This window comes from Salmo salar, chromosome 22, assembly GCF_965601325.2.
Source record: "Salmo salar chromosome 22, fSalSal1, whole genome shotgun sequence".
NCBI lineage: Eukaryota > Metazoa > Chordata > Actinopteri > Salmoniformes > Salmonidae > Salmo > Salmo salar.
Window position 1 is genome coordinate 29,602,019 of NC_138312.1, and position 21,004 is coordinate 29,623,022.

The 21,004-nt window shown below is 42.4% G+C and overlaps 1 protein-coding gene across 1 annotated transcript; it reads right to left on the reverse strand.

Moving 5' to 3' along the window:
• Positions 1-6,979: 6,979 nt before the first annotated feature.
• Positions 6,980-15,470, reverse strand: LOC106583062 (transmembrane protein 88). The gene is made up of 3 exons (XM_014166843.3): positions 15,145-15,470; positions 10,455-10,755; positions 6,980-7,603 (listed from the first exon to the last, which is right to left on the reverse strand). The coding sequence occupies exons 2-3, from the start codon at positions 10,752-10,754 to the stop codon at positions 7,376-7,378; spliced, it is 528 nt and encodes a 175-aa protein (XP_014022318.1). The 5' UTR covers position 10,755; positions 15,145-15,470; the 3' UTR covers positions 6,980-7,375.
• Positions 15,471-21,004: the final 5,534 nt, after the last annotated feature.

The window sequence follows — 21,004 nt, forward strand, 5'->3', positions numbered from 1 at the left end:
ATTAAACGTTAAATCAGCTTATTTCATGTCTGAATAGGGCCTAGGGTGAATATTATTTTGTGGAAGTCCATCTTTTTGTCTGTGATTTCTTTATACGATTAGAAACAGTAGGAGACAGAGAAGGGGTGAAAGTGGGAGTAGCGAAATGGGAATTTAGCCCCTGACTTCTGGGTCAGTAAGAAGGCAAATTTCTTTGGATTTTGACCAACTCAGCCGCACAGCCACGTACCGTGTGAGGAACTTGGGCCCCCATATCAGCAGACAAATGTTTGGATTAAAAGCCAAATGTGAACTTCAAACATTGTACTACCATACTGTTCATAATTCCCCTAGTCTGGGGCATGGAGGTGGAAAGAGGATATTCGTGGCAGGTGTGCCCTCTAGGAAACTATATGGTCAAGTATAAAAACAGGCACATTTGTGGACACCCTCCCCTGGCAGATGTATTTACTGCTAAATCTCTCTCAAGTTGGAACAGTGGCCATTGTGGAATAGAGTAAGATGAGGACTGTCTCGTGAGGTCGATTTCTCAGAGAATGGCAGAAGCGGATACCAAGTTTGAATCTGATGGTGCAAAGCAAAGATGAGAGTGAGAATGAAGGTAATGAGAACACTGGATGGACTACAGTTGCTAAAGGACAGATACCATGAGCTAAAATGACAGTTAAAATGCTGTCTAGTAAGCCTACTTCTCATTGCACAAATATTTCACACTCTGTAAGAGTGCGGTTTGAGGATAAGAAGATGTACCTGGGAGATCTGTTTGATGTTCCCAGGATGGTGAAGAAAGTGTTGGGATCTGTGTAATCTGTGAGGGTGACCAGAAGTGTAATTTTGTAGATTTTTTGTGTGTCAGCAGGACAAAAGGACTGTGCATTGCACCTCACCCGAATTAAGGAGAAAAATGTGACTGTTTTTGGAGCAGGACACCAATCATTCTCTGTGGAAGTTGGGTCTGAGAAAATCAAGGTGAAAGTTCCTAGAGTAGTTGGGGCTCGACGATTGACACATATGTTCAATGGAAAGAAGATAGAGAGTACATCTGTGTTATTGTTGTTTTGGTGAGTCACTCCCTACACATGTCAAGATGGGATATGTGAGTTACCCTGTGAGGGCATTTGTTCCCAGGTTACTGCAGTGTTCCTACTGCAAAGCATTTGGGCATATGTGAAGTGTTTCCAAAAGAGTATGACTTGAGTGTTTATTTTCCTGCGGAAGATGATGATGTGGAATGTTGCAATTGTGGTGGGAATCATGCACATGAGTTCCCTGAATTTCCTATAAGGGTGAAGGAGGCAGAGATTGCTAGGATAGAGCTGTTCAGCAAATCTCCTAAAGCTGAGGCAGAAAGAAAAGTTAAAGAATGTTCTAGTGGTTCTGTTGCTGTGGAGACACTGCAGTCCAGTGCTGATGGGGAGAGGTCTGTCAGTGATAAAGAGATGCTCTGTTTTTTTGGCACCACACTCCACAAAGCAAGTCCTGCAGACTAGTTTAATCTTATCTTGATTATTGCCCAGTCATATGGTCAAGTGCTGCAAAGGACCTAGTTAAGCCGCAGCTGGCCCAGAACAGAGCAGCACGTTTTGCTCTTCATTGTAATCAGAGGGCTTACGTCAATACTATGCATGCCAGTCTCTCTTGGCTAAGAGTTGAGGAAAGATTGACTTCATCACTTCTTGTTTTTATAGGAAATATAAATACGTTGGAAATTCTAAATTGTTTACATGGTCAACATACACAAAGCACAGGCACACACACTTACCCCACCAGACATGCCACCAGGGGTCTTTTCACAGTTCCCAGGTCCAGAACAAATTCAAGGAAACATGCAGTACTATAAATTGCAGTGGCAAACAAGTACTATAAATTGCAGTGGCGAACAAGAAGAGAAATAAGAGAAGTAAAGTGGTCGTGAGAATCTAGGCATTTTGCCGTGAGGTGTTGCGTTCTTTTGTTTTTTTAAACCAGGTTTGCTGTTCACTTGTACTATATGAGATGGAAGGAACTCCCTTCCATCTCATATAGCACAAGTGAACAGCAAACCTTGTTTAAAAAAAACAAATAAAGCAACACCTCACGGCACAATGCCTCTCCCCCATGGGACCTACTTTTTGTGTGTATGTATTGACATGTATGTGTCACACAAACAAACACACACACTACATGTTAATGTGTTTAAATGTATGTAAATTGTAGTCTTTTGTCTGTAATGTCTTTTACGTTATGTGTCGGACCCCAGTAAGACTAGCTGTCACCATTGACGTCGGCTAATGGGGATCCTAATAAAATAAAATACAAATCTGTGGGTGGTGTTTGCAAGGTGCATGATCTAGATACCCTTGTTGTGAAGAAAATGAATTGTTGGGGGCATTTATTGCTATAGTGATAAACTGCACTGCAAGAGTGGATATGAACTCAGGAAAGATCGATATCATCGTATCTGCAGCTGAACGCTTCTTGGGAATAAAGGATGTAATGGGTGAGGAGCTGCATGGTGTACTGACTGGAGCAGCAGTTGTGTCATCTCAGGTCACCTGGATCGGAGTAGGGCTCTAAGTGTATATTTAAGGACTGAGGGTTTTTGTTTGGTATTTCATTTTCGGATGTTTAAGTGGATTGAAAGTTTTAGTTTATTTCCCTTTTCCATTTGGGATTTCCCCCTTTTCTATTCCCCACATCCAGTATTGGGCATCAGTTTTATGTTTGAAATTGATGGCGAGTCGAATAAAAATAAGAGTGAGAAGGAATGGATTGCAGTGGCGAACAAGAAGAGAAATAAGAGAAGTAAAGTGGTCGTGAGAATCTAGTAAAGCCAAGCCTTACTCTGACTCTTTTTTTAGTTGGAGTGAGGGTTCTGGGCCGATGGCTTTTTCTGGGAGATCCGTTTGAAGTCTCTATGAATATCATAGATATGTTGGACAAGGTTATGTCAGTGAGGATAACAAGAGGTGGGCTTATTTAGTTTCGTTTTTTTGTGTGTCCGATGAGCAGAAGGAGTGTGCTTTGCAACTGAAAAAGATATTGGATTGGAATGTGTCATATGTGGATCTGCAAAGCAGGGCACATATCAAGGGTGTTTTCTCTGGAGTGGCGCTAGAAGGAATCCTGTCGGCGAATGTTCCGTCCTCATATGCCCCAATCAAATGGATGCCGCTTTTGTCTTATCACTCCATATGGGTTGAGAATTCTTAACTCGCCTATAGTCATCTGCCACATTACATCGTGATTTCACAAATAATTTGTTTATCCAACTGTTTGGTTATTGTATGAGGATCAATGTAGATAAAATGCTGGCTGTACAATTTAGCTAGCCAGCTAGCTAGCCAAAAGGAAATTGCCAGCACTGTTTTATCAAGCAACAAACTAACCAAGCTAGCAACGAACTAAGCTGGCTAGCTAGTGGTGTTCACGTTTTGCTGTATAAATACAAATATAGAAAAAAAAAACTGGGAGAGGCTGTAGACAGCAAAACGTAGTTTTTTTAGTTCTTCGCCTCTCCCGAGTCCGTAGGGGAGTTGCAGCGACGGTCACTAGCTGGACAGTGTTTCCTCCGACACATTAGTGCGGCTGGCTTCTGGGTTAAGCGAGCAGTGAGGATTGGCAGGGTCATGTTTCGGAGGATGAATGGCTCTTGTTCTTCGCCTCTCCCGAGTCCGTAGGGGAGTTGCAGCGACGGGACACGACTGTAAGAATCAATTGGATATCACGAAATTGAGGAGAAAAATGGGTAAAAATACAAAAAAATACAACAACAAAAAATTTATGGATGACGTGAATTTCTTCACTCCATCCACGATATGGGTCAGTCAATGTCCACCAACCACTCCACCTGCTTCCTCAGGTATTTCATCTGCACACACTTCATGCGCTATACCAGAGAACCCCCTTGATAGGCTCTCTGCTTCGAAGATCCATACATAAAACATTCCACTCCTACTGTATATCTTTTTGAGGCACAAAGCATATGAACTCCTCTGCAGATACACAAATCTAAATAAGACCACTTCTTGTGACCAACGCCACATTATCCTCCAACGAATCCCAGATTTTCCTTGAGAAGTCAAACGGGTCTCCAAGGTAACATTGGTCCAAAACCCTCAGTCTAGACTAGGCTTGGATTTCCTAGTTTCCACCACAATTTTACTTCTCTTGTTTCCTTTCATTTTTGCCACTGTACTCATCTTCACCCGACATGCTGTCAGTTTCAAATAAAACATCCTCTCGTCTCTCGTTCCGAACCTGGGACAAAATCATTCATTTTGATTGGCTGTAATTTTTTAAGGCCTGCTTTTTGGTTCATACTGCTGGCTTGTTTGCCTACTAGCTTTAGCTTTACCTATTGTTTGATGCTAGCCCCACATGCTATATGCAACACTAAATAGCCTATTCCAATTTAGCCTGCTTAGGCTTTGGCCTACCACTCCACATGTTATTGCATCCCACTTTTGACATTCATTTTTGGAATTACAAATGAGGAGTTTGTCAACACAATATATAAGAGCAGGGAATATAGGCCTACAATAAGAGGGACTCTCATTTACAGTATAGGTAAAGGGATCTACTATAATTCTGCACTAGACAGGATTTGAAACACCATAATAGTGTTTTCAACCTTTTCCATGTAAGTCTCTGGCAAGGTGTTAAAAAAAAGTGATGTTACAACACACCATGTCATGTTTCAGAGCACCTCAGGATGAATGTTTCAGTACACCTTCAATCTGTCTCAATACCCTCACGTGTTTCAATAATCCAGCAAAGTTAACGTTTCGTCTCCTTTAAGGTGGTGGCAGCTCAGTTGCCACTCGTTTTAGCGTTACAAAGCACTTTATTTTAAAACCTCTTGAGGATACCCTAGGATAGGGGGCGCCACAGCGCATTTTGAAAAAAAATCGTTCCCATTTTCAACGGCCTACTAATCAAACTCAGAAGCTAGGGCATGCATATACTTATTATATATGGATAGAAAACACCCTAAAGTTTCTAAAACTGTTTGAATGGTGTCTGTGAGTATAACAGAACTCAAATGGCAGTCAAAACCCCGAGACCGATTGAAACAGGAAGTGGAATTCAGAATTGTGGACTCGACTTCTCATCTTTCCCTATAAATCACACCGTTAACCATGGTTCAGTGAGCACTTCCTATTGCTTCCACTAGATGTCGCCAGTCTTTTCACAGTCGAAACTCAGTGAATGTGACTCATTGGAAATTGGTCACAGGGGATGGGCCATCACCATTATGACGCCGGCGGCCATGTCTACCCCCACCTTTGGAAACGGTTTGAAAGACAATTAAATCATCCCCCTCGAATCTTATTGGCTCTCTTGGTGTTACAGGCCCTGAAGATTAATGTTTTACAACGTTTGACATGTTTGAACGAACCTACAGGCGGGAGAATCATTTTATCCGAAATTTCAGCCCTGCGCACATCGGAGAATTTGGAGAGAGCCCAAGGACGCGCTACCAACAGCAGGCTAATGGAACGTGAAGTATGGACTTTTTCGACCGAAAATACATCTGTTGTGGACCTGGGATTCTTTCTGATGAAGACAACTAAAGGTAGGCGATTATTGACAATATTATACAAGATGAGATGTGACATGCGATTGTTCCAAGATGGCGCCGAGCTCTGTATATTAGCTCATTTTCTGAGTATCGCATCTCCTTTTATCGCAAAGTGTGATTACCCAGTAAAGTTAATTTAAAATCTGGTATGACAGGTGTTCTCAAGAGATATTCATCTATAAATGTTAGATTGACAATATAAATTTAAAAAATCGTTATAGGATAGTAATTTAGGGAATTGTAGCATTGTTTCCCGGGACGCATTTGAGGGGAAATTCGTTAGTCAACGTCAGACGCCGATGTAAAATGCTGTTTTTATATATAAATATGACCTTTATTGAACAAAAGAATGCATGCATTGTGTAACATGATGTCTTAGGTGTGTCATCTGATGAAGTTTGTAAAAGGTTAGTGCTGCATTTAGCTGTTTTTTGGTTATATGTGATGCAAGTGGTTGGTCGGAAAATGGCTATGTTGCTGCTTTTTACGATGGACTCATCTAACATAATCTAATGATTTGCTTTTCCTGTAAAACCTTTTTGAAATCGGACGACGTGGGTCGATTCAGGAGAGGTGTATCTATAAAAAAAATATATATATATATATTTTTTTTAATTATGATTTTTTTTTAATGCTAATTGGCGATATGATTTTTCGCTGGATTTTGATCCCGCTGACGGGATGAGACGCTGAAGAGGTATTAACAGTGTGTGTTACAGTAATAGCCCTGTGTGTAAAAAAAGAGAACAGTCTAAGATGCTCAGTGTAAAAATTGGTCACATTAAACCCCAGTTAATTAGGCCACATCAGGGGAAAATTAATAAGTGCATGTACTTGTCAGTACATCTAAAGTTGGAGAGTTTGAAGTTTAATGAGGAGTCTGAAGATGACTATCAAACATTATTCCAGGCAGAGTGAATCATGCCACTGCAGACCCACTGTACTGGAACCCTCCCTCTTATCACCATTAATACTTAAAGTGTGTGTCTGAGACAGTGTGTCTGTGAGAGTGTGTCTGAATAATGATGAGTGAGAAAGTGACAGACTCACAAATATCATACCCCCAAGACATGCTAACCTCTCACAATTACTATAACAGGGGAGGTTAGCATTTTTGAGGTGTATGATATTTGTGCGTCTAACTTTCTCACTCATCATTATTCAGACACACTCACACTATTACGGCACTGTTGGAGCTTTTTGATACACGCGCAATGACATCTGGTAAATATGTGTATGCAACCAATAGAATTGTATTTGATTTAGACACTGGTTTGGTGCTGAAGATAATGAATATGAGGTTGAAAAGTGGCAGAATTGCCCTTTAACAGAGATGGTGAATATAATGAAATCAATAGAATGAACAACATCTGTCAAAAGAAGTAAGTTTGTAAACATATTTTCCTACCATTCTAGTAATTTGAGTGACAATTTATGCAATACTGTTTAGTTTATCTGCTACATCATGTTCACAACTATATGTTAACAGATAATTGATAACAGAAAAATAAAAATATACATAACCAATACAAATTCACAGAGAACAGCTGCTAGTATATCCCACCATTACCTCCACTGTCTCCTCTCTGACTAGCAATACTCCCCTAACCACTGCCTTGTTCACATGTCAAGCTCTGTTTTTAAATAATTGGACTGGTTCCCGTTATATCCATTTGAATGTATGACATTCACTACAGTTTAATAGGACACTAAATACATTAGGTGACACAGCGATTTTCCAGGACTGGATTCTCTCTTGACCGTTGACCTATTAAACTTTTTGACAACTGGTTTATTAGAGCTTTGGTCCAATCAGACCCAAGCACGGATGTCGCCTCCCCAGTCCAAGCCCTGTCCACGGTACCAGGCGCGTGTGATTGGCTGAAACAGCAGGAGGAGTCGCAGCCTCCGGAGAAGCCCACAGAAGATGGCTGCCGCCACCACCACCAGCGGTGACATCATCACGAAGCCCAGGATAATAAGGGCGGAGCAGCTGTTGTCGTCGAGGTAACGGCAGAAAGGAGAGTGGGAGTCTAGGACCTGCGGGGGTGGAGAGGGAGACTAATGTAACATTCAGCCAGAAACAGACTCCAAAGATATGGACAATTATATTGATACAGTACGTGTTTCTGAGTTGTTTTTGTTAGTGAAGCAAATGTTGGTGCTTTATCTTTAACTGAACAGAACTGAGGGGGAGGTGTGCGTGTGTGTGCGCGCGTGCGTGTGTGCGTGCGTGCGTGTGTGTGTGTGTCTGTGCAAGCGTGCGCACGTTCGCTTGAGCGAGCGAAAGGGACCATATGAGGGAAGGTAGTGGGGCGTGACAGACTCTTTCCCAGTTTCCCTTCAATGTTCAGATAAGAGGCAGCTGCCAATAAAACCCCTAGGCTGTCAATCACCTGTGAGTGCCACAGAAAGAGAGAGGGAGAGAGAGAGAGAGAGACGGAGGAAGATGGAGACAGACTGGGATGAGAGAGAGACAGATAGAGATAAGAGTGGAGCCCTTGATCTGCTTGCTAGACTTGATTAAAAACATGTAAGCAATGCTAATGGGTGACATACTATATACACACTGTAAGCAAGAGGGAAGAGGAGGGAGGGATACAGATACACAGAGAAGGACATGCACAGGCAGACAGACATGCACGCACACAAACAGAAATGCACAAAAACACTTACATAGGAGTACACAAACACTCAAACACACTCAGTGTTGTTTCAATAGGGCTACATTCTATAATAACTCTCTGGCATAGAATTCTCTAATTGTCAACATTTTCAAGAGGAATTTCCCCAGCCACTTCAACTGAGCTCTGCAACCTCGAGCCCATCACCAACTACAAGTACACACTCATCTACACAAACACACTTTTTCTGTCTTGTCTGTATAGGCCTGGGCCCAGCTGGGGACTAACTGGTACTAATTTCAACAATCAGATCTTCTCATGGATATCCTCTCTTACTGTCCCATCCATCACCTCTCCAAGACAAACTGTTGATTGACACCCCCAACTCTGGCAGGCAGCAAGGGTCTATACTGGAACCTGTTGTCTTCTATATAGTACTGTTCACAACATTCCATTAAGCTACACATTAAAAATAGCACTCACATTCTGTATAATGGTACATCCTCCCCAGCCAACACTAATGAAGATGTGGAAATTAAAACACCTTGAAAATACCAGTGTCTTCAAGGTGTTTTAAGATATTTAGGATTGCTATTGATTTCATTAAATGGCAACTTTCCAAAGGAAGATAAATCAGTGTGATTGTACACAAAATTCTTCCAAATATCTAAAAAGTTAGCAAATGCCTGTAAAAAGTTAAACCTAGTATAGAGCCATATTTCACTGTAACATCGATAATGGAGACAAGCAAGCAAGGCCACTGTGAAAAGGTACATTGGGCGTCTACTCTTCGACAAGGGCAACAGCTGTATATCTTAGAGGACACTTTAGCATCATTATGAGAGTGATAGCATTTACTCAGAATGCACATCATAATCCTGTTTTAGACACAGTCTTCCTCTTCTTAAAGGTGATCTTATTAACATGACAGTTTACTCCAAAAACAGAGTTTGCTTCTCAGCACATCATAATCATGTTGTAGTCCAGTGTGTTCTAGACACAGTCATGTGTAACTAAAATTATAGTTCACTCCAAAATCAAAGTTTGTCAGATGCTTTAAGACCTCAAAAGTATTCTAATGCCAAGATGCATCCAGGCCATCTGTTGTCTATCCAGCAATATGCTTCCCTTTCCCATTAATTTGTGATTGAGGAATATAGCCGGATCTACATAAGAGATGGCATGAGATGTGGTCTCATCTTGACATTAAACCATGCACTTTATGAGATCTGCACTAACTTTGATTTTAAAGTCAACTCTCACTTTAATGTTGCCTATAGGCCAATGAAGTGATGTTAGCTTCCGGGTGATGTCTAAAGAAGGGTGAGGCTGATAGGACTTCCCTGCCAACCCCTATCTTACCCAGAAATGTAGTGGTGTGTCTGTCTGCCCCTGGGTGTTCCCAGTGCCTGTCCCATGTACTGCTGAAGAAACACAGGGTGTGCCTCAGGGTTATGCGCTTGCCCTCCTACTCTTCATAATCTACAGTACATACTCCCACTTGGACAGATACTTGAACCGCGACGTCCTGTCCCACCCTGAGTGTGTGTTTTCCTCTGGTACAGGGTGTTCTCTGTGCCATGAGCGACAAGAACTGAATCCTACCACTCTTTAAATACTTGGGCAAGCTCGGTATACTTTTACAGTGTTGGGTTAGGGTGGAGCAGAAGGGAATCGTTCATATAATTTCATGTTGAAACACTTTCATGTTGGGGCACAGCAAACAGTTATCCACTAGCAGGGTTCTTATTATTATGTTATTTTAGCTGGTTCCATATGCAAATAAGCTGTTATTTTCTGGTTTATTAAGGCTTGCCAAGCATAACGCAGACTAACATAAAATGTAGTCAACTTTGTTCTAAGGGCAGAAAGAATCTGATTGGTTTAGGGCAGAACAAATCTGATTGGTTTCTAAAAGGTCAATGGGCGGAGTTTAACAGATGCACAACTTTTGAAAACATGGCAGAGGTTTGAACTGAGAATCTTGTAAATAAAACTTTGAGTTACAAGTTGTAACGTTTTGAAATCATTATTGTATTACAGTAGTCAGACAAATGAGACAATATCCCTAAGATACAACTGGTGCCCTGACTTGAAGCAAGGAGTAAAATGTAGCATACTTGCAGCAACATACGAAGCTAATCAGAGAAATCTAGCAAGCTAAGCATTATGACCTCAATTCGGAGATAAAATCCTACCACAGTATTCTGATGGTCAAAGGTTGTGTTAGAGACATTGAGTGGCACTATGAGCAGCCCACTACTCACCCGTGAGTGGCAGAGGAAGCCGACGTAGAGCAGCAGCGAGGCGGGCAGCAGGACCAGGGTGAACACGGCCATCAGGACCAGGACACACACCAGGACCACGCCCACGTTCCACAACAGCAGCCCCGCCCCACACGCCACACAGCCACACCTGCCCCGGCGGCTGCCCCACGCGCTGCCCTCACTGTGGGCTAGGGGAGGGGGCAGCATCTTCACCCCCTCCCCCACCCAGAACTCCTGCTCCTTCTCCTCGTCACCTGAGCTCCCCTCATCCAGGTCCACGTCCACGTCCACCCCACACATCCTGATGGGGAGAGAGAGATGGAAGGAGAAAGGAGGAGAGAGAGAATACATTGATACATTTAACCATAGTCCAATGTCATTCTTCATGGATGTAGCGTAATCCTACTTTTCCTGCAATCCCCTGCCTATTGTTCTATATTTCCCCACACATTAATGTCTTTACCACCGGGATGTCACGGACCAACACACAGCTTTGTGACTAATGGTAAACCAGTAATGATATTTGACGTACAGCTGTAAAACAGACTTCTGAGAGAGGAAACATTAACTATGGATTGGGTATAAGGCTGCATGAGCTGTGACTAAACCACACAAAAACAACACTAGACACTATGGAACACAAAGCTTTTACTATCTCATCCTAGAATATACAAGGTCTGAGGTCATCTGCCTTTGGCCTAAAGAGCAGGAACACAGACTTCATCAAAGAAATTGGAAATACAGACATTGTCATCCTACAAGAAACATGGTATAAAGGAGACAGACCCACTGGTTGCTCTCTAGGTTACAGAAAGCTGGTAGTCCCATCTATCAAACTACCTGGTGTGAAACAGGGTAGAGACTTAGGCTGTATTTTAATTTGGTACAGAGCGGACCTAACACAAACAGGAACATTTTACATCTGTCTAGAAATTAATAAGGAAATGATCTCAACAGAGAATAATGTCCTCGTGTGCTACCTATATCCCCCCAATAGAATCCCCATACTTTAACAATGACAGCTTCTCCATCCTAGAGGGGGAGATCAACAATTTCCAGGCTCAGGGACATGTACTAGTCTGTGGCGACGTAAATGCCAGAACAGGACAAGAACCCGACACCCTCAGCACACGGGGGACAAACACAACTACAACAACATAACCAACACAACCCCTGCAGCGCTGTCGGATGCTGGGTATGTACATAGTCAATGGTAGGCTTCGAGGGGACTCCTATGGTAGATACACCTAGAGCTCATCTCTTGGCAGTAGTGCTGTAGACTACTTTATCACTGACCTCAACCCAGAGTCTCTTAGAGCTTTCACAGTCAGTCCACTGACAACCCTATCAGATCACAGCAAAATCACACTCTACTTGAACAAGCATTGCGCAATCATGAGGAATCAAAGCCAAAGGAACTGAATAATTAGGCAACAACAAATTCAATCCCCTCTAGACAATTTCCTGGACAAAAGGTTTCACTTTAATAGTGAAGGTGTAAACTTGGCAGTAGTAAATGACCTAAGTAAATGAAAAACAATGACAAATGGTTTGATGAAGAATGCAAAAACCTAAGAAAGAAATTGAGAAACCTATCCAACCAAAAACATAGAGACCCAGAAAACCTAAGCCTACACCTTCATTATGGTGAACACGAAGAGTTATCTATCCAAAATGGAGATGTATGGATAAACCACTTCTCCAATTATTTTGGCTCTATAACAAAAAACAAACAGCAAAAACATATACATGATGAAATAAATCCTAGAATCAACTGTTAAAGACAAATACATTGAATGAACTACAGGACAAAATACAAACTGTCCATTCCAAAAAGGCCTGTGGGGTTGATGGTATCCTAAATGAAATGGTAAAATATACAGACCACAAATTCCAATTGGCTATACTTAAACTCCTTAACATCATCCGCCGCTCTGGCATCTTCCCAAATATTTGAAACCAAGGACTGATCACCCCAATCCACAAAAGTGGAGACAAATTTGACCCCAATAACTATTGTGGGATATGTGTCAACAGCAACCTTGGGAAAATCCTCTGCATTATCAATAACAGCAGACTCGTACATTTCCTCAGCGAAAACAATATACTGAGCAAATGTCAAATTGTCTTTTTACCAAATTACTGTACAACAGACCACGCATTCATCCTGCACACCCTAATTGACAAACAAACTAAAACAAAGGCAGTCTTCTCATGCTTTGTTGATTTAAAAAAAGCTTTCAACTCAATTTGGCATGAGGGTCTGCTATACAAAGTGATGGAAAGTGGTATTGGGGGAAAACATACAACATTATAAAATCCATGTACACAAACAACAAGTGTGTGGTAAAATTGACAAAAAACACACATATTTCTTTCCACGGGGCTGGGGGGGTGAGACAGGGATGCAGCTTAAGCCCCACCATCTTCAACATATATATCAACGAATTGGCGAGGGCACTAGAACAGTCTGCACCACCCGGCCTCACCCTACTAGAATCTGAAGTCAAAGTCTACTGTTTGCTGATGATCTGGTGTCACGTCTGTCCCCAACCAAGGAGGGCTTACAGCAGCACCTAGATCTTCTGCACAGATTCTGTCAGACCTGGGCCCTGACAGTAAATCTCAATCAGACAAAAATAACGGAGTTCCAAAAAAGGTCCAGTTGCACAATACAAATTCCATCTAGACACCATTGTCCTAGAGCACACAAAAAACGATACATACCTTGGCCTAAACATCAGCACCACAGGTAACTTCCACAAAGCTGTGAACGATCTGAGAGACAAGGCAAAAAGAGCCTTCTAAGCTATCAAAAGGAACATCAAATTCGACATACCAATTAGGATCTGGCTAAAAATACTTGAATCAGTTATAGAACCTATTGCCCTTTATGGTTGTGAGGTCTGGGGTCCACTCACCAACCAAGAAGTCACAAAATGGGACAAACACCAAATTGATACTCTGCATGCAGAATTACGCAAAAATATCCTCTGTGTACAACGTAAAACACCAAATAATGCATGCAGAGCAGAATTAGGCCGATACCCGATAATTATCAAAATCAAGAAAAAGCTTAAATTCTACAACCATCTAAAAGGAAAAGATTCCCAAACCTTCCTTAACAAAGCAATCACCTACAGAGAGATGAACCTGGAGAAGGGTCCCTTAAGCAAGCTGGTCCTGGGGCTCTGTTCACAAACACAACAGATCCTATAGAGTCCCAGGACATCAACACAATTAGACCCAACCAAATCATGAGAAAACAAAAAGAAAATTACTTGACACATTGGAAAGAATTTACAAAAAAACTGAGCAAACTAGAATGCTATTTGGCCCTAAACAGAGAGTACATAGTGGCAGAATATTAAGAAACTCCCATATCAATTGGGTGAAATACCACAGTGTGCAATCACAGCAGCAAGATTTGTGAGCTGTTGCCACAAGAAAAGGGCAACCAGTGAATAACTAACACCAGTGTAAATACAACCTATTGTCACGCCCTGACCTGAGAGAGACGGTTTATTTCTCTATTTTGTTAGGTCAGGGTGTGGGGTGGGTATTCTATGTCATTATATTTCTATGTTTTGGCCAGGTATGGTTTCCAATCAGATGCAGCTGTCTATCGTTGTCTCTGATTGGGAACCATACTTAGGCAGCCTTTTCCCACCTGTGTTTGTGGGTAGTTGTTTTCTGTTTAGTTTTCTGTACCTGACAGAACTGTTGGCTTGTTTTCGTTTTGTTATTTTGTTCAAGTGTTTCATAGTGGAATAAAATCATGAGTACTTACCACGCTGCGCTTTGGTCCCCTTCTCATTACGTTACACCTATATTTATTTATTTATTTTCCCTTTTGTACTTGAACTATGTGCACATCATTACAACACTGTATATATACATAATATAACATTTAACATGTCTTTATTATTTTAGAGCTTTTGTGAGTGTAATGTTTACTGTTTATTTTTTATTGCTTATTTCACTTTTGTTTATTACCTATTTCACTTGCTTTGGCAATGTAAACATGTTTCCCATGCCAATAAAGCCACTTAAAATTGAAAACAAATGGAGTGAGAGAGAGAGATAAATCAACAAGGTAAAGTATGTTGTTGTTCCACTAAACACAATAAGGACTCATAAAATGACCCAATTACCCTTACCATCACGCCCAGATACATTTAACTATCTTGTGTCCGGTATATTATCATTATTTTCATCATCCCGCCCCATCCCTATCACCACCCCATCCTGCGCTCAGTGGAATCGATAACAGCGATCGATCCATCGCCCCTCCCCACCCCTTCTCCGACCGGGTTTCTTAGTAGCAGCACCACCCCCCTGGATAAAAACGGGTTAAATCAATGTTGTTTCCACATCATTTCAACCCAAAAATTCGATGTAATGACGTTGAATCAGTGTGGAAAACGGATTGGATTTGCAACATAAATCATCAACTTTTAACCTAAATCCAATGAATTGTTGGTTGATTTCACATTGAATTTACGTTTGTTGGCAGCTCAACCAAATGTAAATCAAAACTAGACGTTGAACTGACGTCTGTCCCCAGTGGGACTCACAACTATAAATAACACATTTAAAAGCCAACACTGTCATCATACTTAAGATATAGTATTTCACAAAACACAACAATCCAAGCAGATTTGTATTCCAAATATATTTGCACATTTACCTTGCTCTGGTGTCTCTATCACTGTCTCAGAAGTCTCTTTTGAAATTGTTGACCCCAGAACAGGAGCAGGTGCTTCCAAACTCCAGAGTATGTCAGAATAAGATGATATTTCCTCGTTTGCTGAGAACAGTAAAAACAAACAAAACAGCGCTTCATAGGATGCGCACCTATTGTCTTTTCCAAGACAGTAGCACAGCGATGCTTGCGTGCTGCGTTCGAGTGTGTATAGATCAGAGCGGTGCGCAGAGGGAATGCTGTGAGTGTGTGTACTATGTTAGTGTTTGAGTGAGAGAGAGAGAGAGAGAGTCCACCTCAGCACAATTGGACACGGCGCACTGTCCTCTTCAACATTAGTGACTTCACACGGAAGCGGTGGAGTGAAAATGAGATAACGTGATGAGCAGACCATACCATAAACCCTATTAGTATTCGCCTGTTTTAATGATGTCCCACTAATATTGTCCTCTTCTCTTTTATCCGAATCCGCTTTTCCCAACGTTTGACCTTACTTTTGAAGCTCATCTAATGTTTTTAAATCTTTTATTTTTTTTATCATTTTATCCAAGTTTACTTGGAGCATCATAAACTTACTCTCGTGTAATGCATTACTGCATCCCTATGTTAATTATCCTTGTTTACCAAAAGCCTTGGTAAAAGCGGCATCATATAAGAACAAATCCCTCGGTGATGCAGCATCAGAAGACCAAAGCCAGGCAAAGCAGCACTAACCCATCTCTTGGACATAGGCTGCTTGTTGGCAGTGTTACCTGTACAGCCTCTGGTACTGTTAACCTACAGATGGGACATGGAGGGCTTGGTTAATAATCCCTGTAGGTTTTATCAGCCAGACATGAGGCTGTCCTATGCACCTCTCTGATGAGAGAGGTCTGGGTTGGGCTATCCCTATGTGACAGATTACGGAGATCATACCCCACTCACCCCCTCTAATGTCTCACAGTAGCCTATACAGCAGTACCTCCCAAACAAAAAAAACAAACACACACTGTCACTCTCTCCACATTCTCTCCACTTCCCTTGCTGTCTGTAGGACTGGGCCGGGCCCAGCTGGGGATTAGGTTAAACTGATGGTATGACATGGTTGACAAATGATGAATAGAAAACTCTCCCTGGAGTATTCTCTCTCTCTGTTGTAGGACCTTTTACTGGAGAAACCACCCTGTGTAGTCCTCTCCCACTGATACTCAGGACAACTTCTCAGTGCAGTCATACTGACATCTGCTGGTCTGTTTGGTTATGGTTTCAAACATGGTTGGTCTTTTTTGTTGGTCACCTAATCATGCTTATTTGTCAATTGAAAGGTTTGAACAGTTTCAAGTCAAAACACACAGTCACAGCTGTTTAATCATTCCTTTTTCTTATAATGCAAAGCAGCCATAAGTTACTGTAACTTAATATCAGCCAGGAATAGATCTCTCTGGTCAATGTAACCTCTGTCTGTCCCTGACCACAGACACCCCACTGATCCCCTTCACTATCTGTATATTAAACTCTATTGAGCTCTACCTACAGACAGACTAGAGAGCTGCACTAATGGACGAGCTCAAGCTGTACTCGCTCTCTCTCTCTGAACTCCTTCTTCCTCAGGCTTTTAGTCACTCTACCCAACCCGATCTATCGACAACACGCCACTCTGGGTTGCCATGACATCTCATTGGGAAGATTGATATTTTTGTGGCTTTATAGGTAAAAATCACTCAGTGATGAAATTATCAGATGACAGTTAACCTTCATAAAGGTAGAAACAGGAATATTGTCCATATGGCCTCAAACTCAGATAATAAAGCACTTAGCTGGTGGAGAAAAAGGAGAGTGGGAATTTACATTAATTTACATTACAATACTTTACATTTGAAATTGTGAACAGATCATTGATGATGTACATGAATGTATTATTGGTGTGTGTGTGGGGGGGTGTGTTTTGTACTTTTAATGCCTGCTGTTTAGTGTTGGTTAAAATGGGGGGAAATTCCTCTCTGTTTCTATTAGAGAACAACATGTCCATTGTGACTGCTGTAGGCAGAGAGTAGTGACGATGCAAACATGGCGAAAACACACAAATCTATAGTCCACAGTTAGGATTATAACATGCATAGCCTAAACCTCTGCACTTGAGTGAAAATCTGAAACACTATGGTGTTAGTACATTTAAATAGGTGAGATTAGGACTGGGGATTGAAAGGTTGCCAATGTAAAGAGATGGAAAATTCTGTAACTTGTTTTCAAATCCGAACACTTCTTAAATCAAATCAAATTTTAATCAAATCAAATTTTATTAGTCACATGCGCCGAAGACCTTACAGTGAAACAAGCCCCTAACCAACAGAGCAGTTTCCAAAAATACGGATAAGAATAAGAGATAAAAAGTAACAAGTAATTGAAGAGAAGCGGTAAAAAATAACAATATATACAGGGGGATGACGGTACAGAGTCAATGTGCGGGGGTACTGGTTAGTTAAGGTAGTATGTACATGTAGGTAGAGTTGTTAAAGTGACTATGCATAGATGACAACAGAGAGTGGCAGTGGTGTGGAGAATGGAGGGGGCAATGCAAATAGTCTGGGTAGCCATTTTACTAGACGTTCAGGAGTCCTATGGCTTGGGGGTAGAAGCTGTTTAGAAGCCTCTTGGACCTAGACTTGGCGCTCCGGTACCGCTTGCCGTGCGGTAGCAGAGAGAACAGTCTATGACTAGGGTGGCTGGAGTCTTTGACAATTTCTCGGGCCTTCCTCTGACACTGCCTGGTATAGAGGTCCTGGATGGCAGGAAGCTTGGCCCCAGTGATGTACTGGGCCATTTGCACTACCCTCTGTAGTGCCTTGCGGTCGGAGGCAGAGCAGGATGCTCTCGATGGTGCAGCTGTAGAACCTTTTGAGGATCTGAGGACCCATGCCAAATCTTTTCAGTCTCCTGAGGGGGAATAGGTTTTGTCGTGCCCGCTTCATGACTGTCTTGGTGTGCTTGGCCCATGATAGTTTGTTGGTGATGTGGACACCAAGGAACTTCAAGCTCTCAACCTGCTCCACTGCAACCCCGTCTATGAGAATGGGGGCATGCTCAGTCCTTTTTCCTGTAGTCCACAATCATCTCCTTTGTCTTGATCACATTGAGGGAGAGGTTGTTGTCCTGCACCACACGGCCAGGTCTCTGACCTCCTCCCTATAGGCTGTCTCATTGTTGTCGGTGATCAGGCCAACCACTGTTGTGTCATCGTCAAATTTAATGATGGTGTTGGAGTTGTGCCTGGCCGTGCAGTCATGAGTGAACAGGGAGTACAGGAGGGGGCTGAGCACACACCCCTGAGGGGCCCCTGTGTTGAGGATCAGCGTGGTGCATGTGTTGTTACCTACCCTTATCACCTGGGGGTGGCCTGTCAGGAAGTCCAGGATCCAGTTTAATTATTTTATTTCACCTTTATTTAACCAGGTAGGCAAGTTGAGAACAAGTTCTCATTTACAATTGCGACCTGTCCAAGATAAAGCAAAGCAGTTCGACACATACAACAACACAGAGTTACACATGGAGCGAAACAAACATACAGTCAATATTACAGTAGAAAAATAAGTCTATATACAATGTGAGCAAATGAGGTGAGATAAGGGAGGTAAAGGCAAAAAAAAGGCCATGGTGGCAAAGTAAATACAATATAGCAAGTAAAACACTGGAATGGTAGATTTGTAGTGGAAGAAAGTGCAAAGTAGAAATAGAAATAATGGGGTGCAAAGGAGCAAAATAAATAAATACAGTAGGGGGATGAGGTAGTTGTTTGGGCTAAATTATAGATGGGTTATGTACAGGTGCAGTGATCTGTGAGCTGCTCTGACAGCTGTTGCTTAAAGCTAGTGAGGGAGATAAGTGTTTCCGGTTTCAGAGATTTTTGTAGTTCGTTCCAGTCATTGGCAGCAGAGAACTGGAAGGAGAGACGGCCAAAGGAGGAATTGGCTTTGGGGGTGACCAGAGAGATATACCTGCTGGAGTGCGTGCTACAGGTGGGTGCTGCTATGGTGACCAGTGAGCTGAGATAAGGGGGGACTTTACCTAGCAGGGTATTGTAGATGACCTGGAGCCAGTGGGTTTGGCGACGAGTATGAAGCGAGGGCCAGCCAACGAGAGCGTACAGGTCGCAGTGGTGGGTAGTATATGGGGCTTTGGTGACAAAACGGATGGCACTGTGATAGACTGCATCCAGTTTATTGAGTAGGATATTGGAGGCTATTTTGTAAACGACATCGCCTAGGTCGAGGATCGGTAGGATGGTCAGTTTTACGAGGGTATGTTTGGCAGCATGAGTGAAGGATGCTTTGTTGCGAAATAGGAAGCCAATTCTAGATTTAACTTTGGATTGGAGATGTTTGATGTGAGTCTGGAAGGAGAGCTTACAGTCTAACCACACACCTAGATATTTGTAGTTGTCCACATATTCTAAGTAAGAACTGTCCAGAGTAGTGATGCTGGATGGGCGGGCAGGTGCGGTCAGCGATCGGTTGAAGAGCATGCATTTAGTTTTACTTGTATTTAAGAGCAGTTGGAGGCCACGGAAGGAGAGTTGTATGGCATTGAAGCTCGTCTGGAGGGTTGTTAACACAGTGTCCAAAGAAGGGCCAGAAGTATACAGAATGGTGTCGTCTGCGTAGAGGTGGATCAGAGACTCACCAGCAGCAAGAGCGACATCATTGATGTGTCACATGGGTCATATAAAGGGGACCAAGTCGCAGCATGTATGGTGCTCATATTTAAACTTTTAATGAAGACACTCGATCCAAAACAATAAAACGACTGACAACAGTTCCGTAAGGTACACTGACAAAACGGAAAAAACTACCCACAAAAAAACAAAGGAAAAACAAGCTGCCTAAGTATGGCTTCCAATCAAAGACAACGATAGACACCTGCCTCTGATTGGAAACCATACCTGGCCAAAACATAGAAAACAAAACATAGAAATAGAAATCTAGAAAAAGCCCACATATAAACCCAAAACCACCCAAAACAACCCCCTGTCACGCCCTGACCACTCTACTATGGAAAATGACCTCTTACAAGGGTCAGGACGTGACATGATGTATACAGAGAAAAGAGTTGGCCCAAGAATTGAACCCTGTGGCACCCCCATAGAGACTACCAGAGGTCCGGACAACAGGCCATCCGATTTGACACATTGAACTCTATCAGAGAAGTAGTTGGTGAACCAGGCGAGGCAATCATTTGAGAAACCAAGGCTATTGAGTCTGCCGATGAGGATGTGGTGATTGACAGAGTCGAAAGCCTTGGCCAGGTCAATGAATACGGCAGCACAGTATTGTTTCTTATCGATGGCGGTTACGATATCGTTTAGGACCTTGAGCGTGGCTGAGGTACACCCATGGCCAGCTCTGAAACCAGATTGCATAGCAAAGAAGGTGCGGTGGGATTCGAAATGGTCGGTAATCTGTTTGTTGACTTGGCTTTCGAAGACCTTAGAAAGGCAGGGTAGGATAGATAAAGGTCTGTAGCAGTTTGGGTCAAGAGTGTCCCCTCCTTTGAAGAGGGGGATGACAGTAGCTGCTTTCCAATCTTTTGGAATCTCAGACGACGCGAAAGAGAGGTTGAACAGGCTAGTAATAGGGGTTGCAACAATTTTGGCAGATCATTTTAGAAAAAAAGGGTCCAGATTGTCTAGCCCGGCTGATTTGTAGGGGTCCAGATTTTGCAGCTCTTTCAGAACATCAGCTGACTGGATTTGGGAGGAGAAATGGGGAAGGCTTGGGCCTGTGGGGGGTGCAGTGCTGTTGACCGAGGTAGGGGTAGCCAGGTGGAAAGCATGGCCAGCTGTAGAAAAATGCTTATTGAAATTCTCAATTAT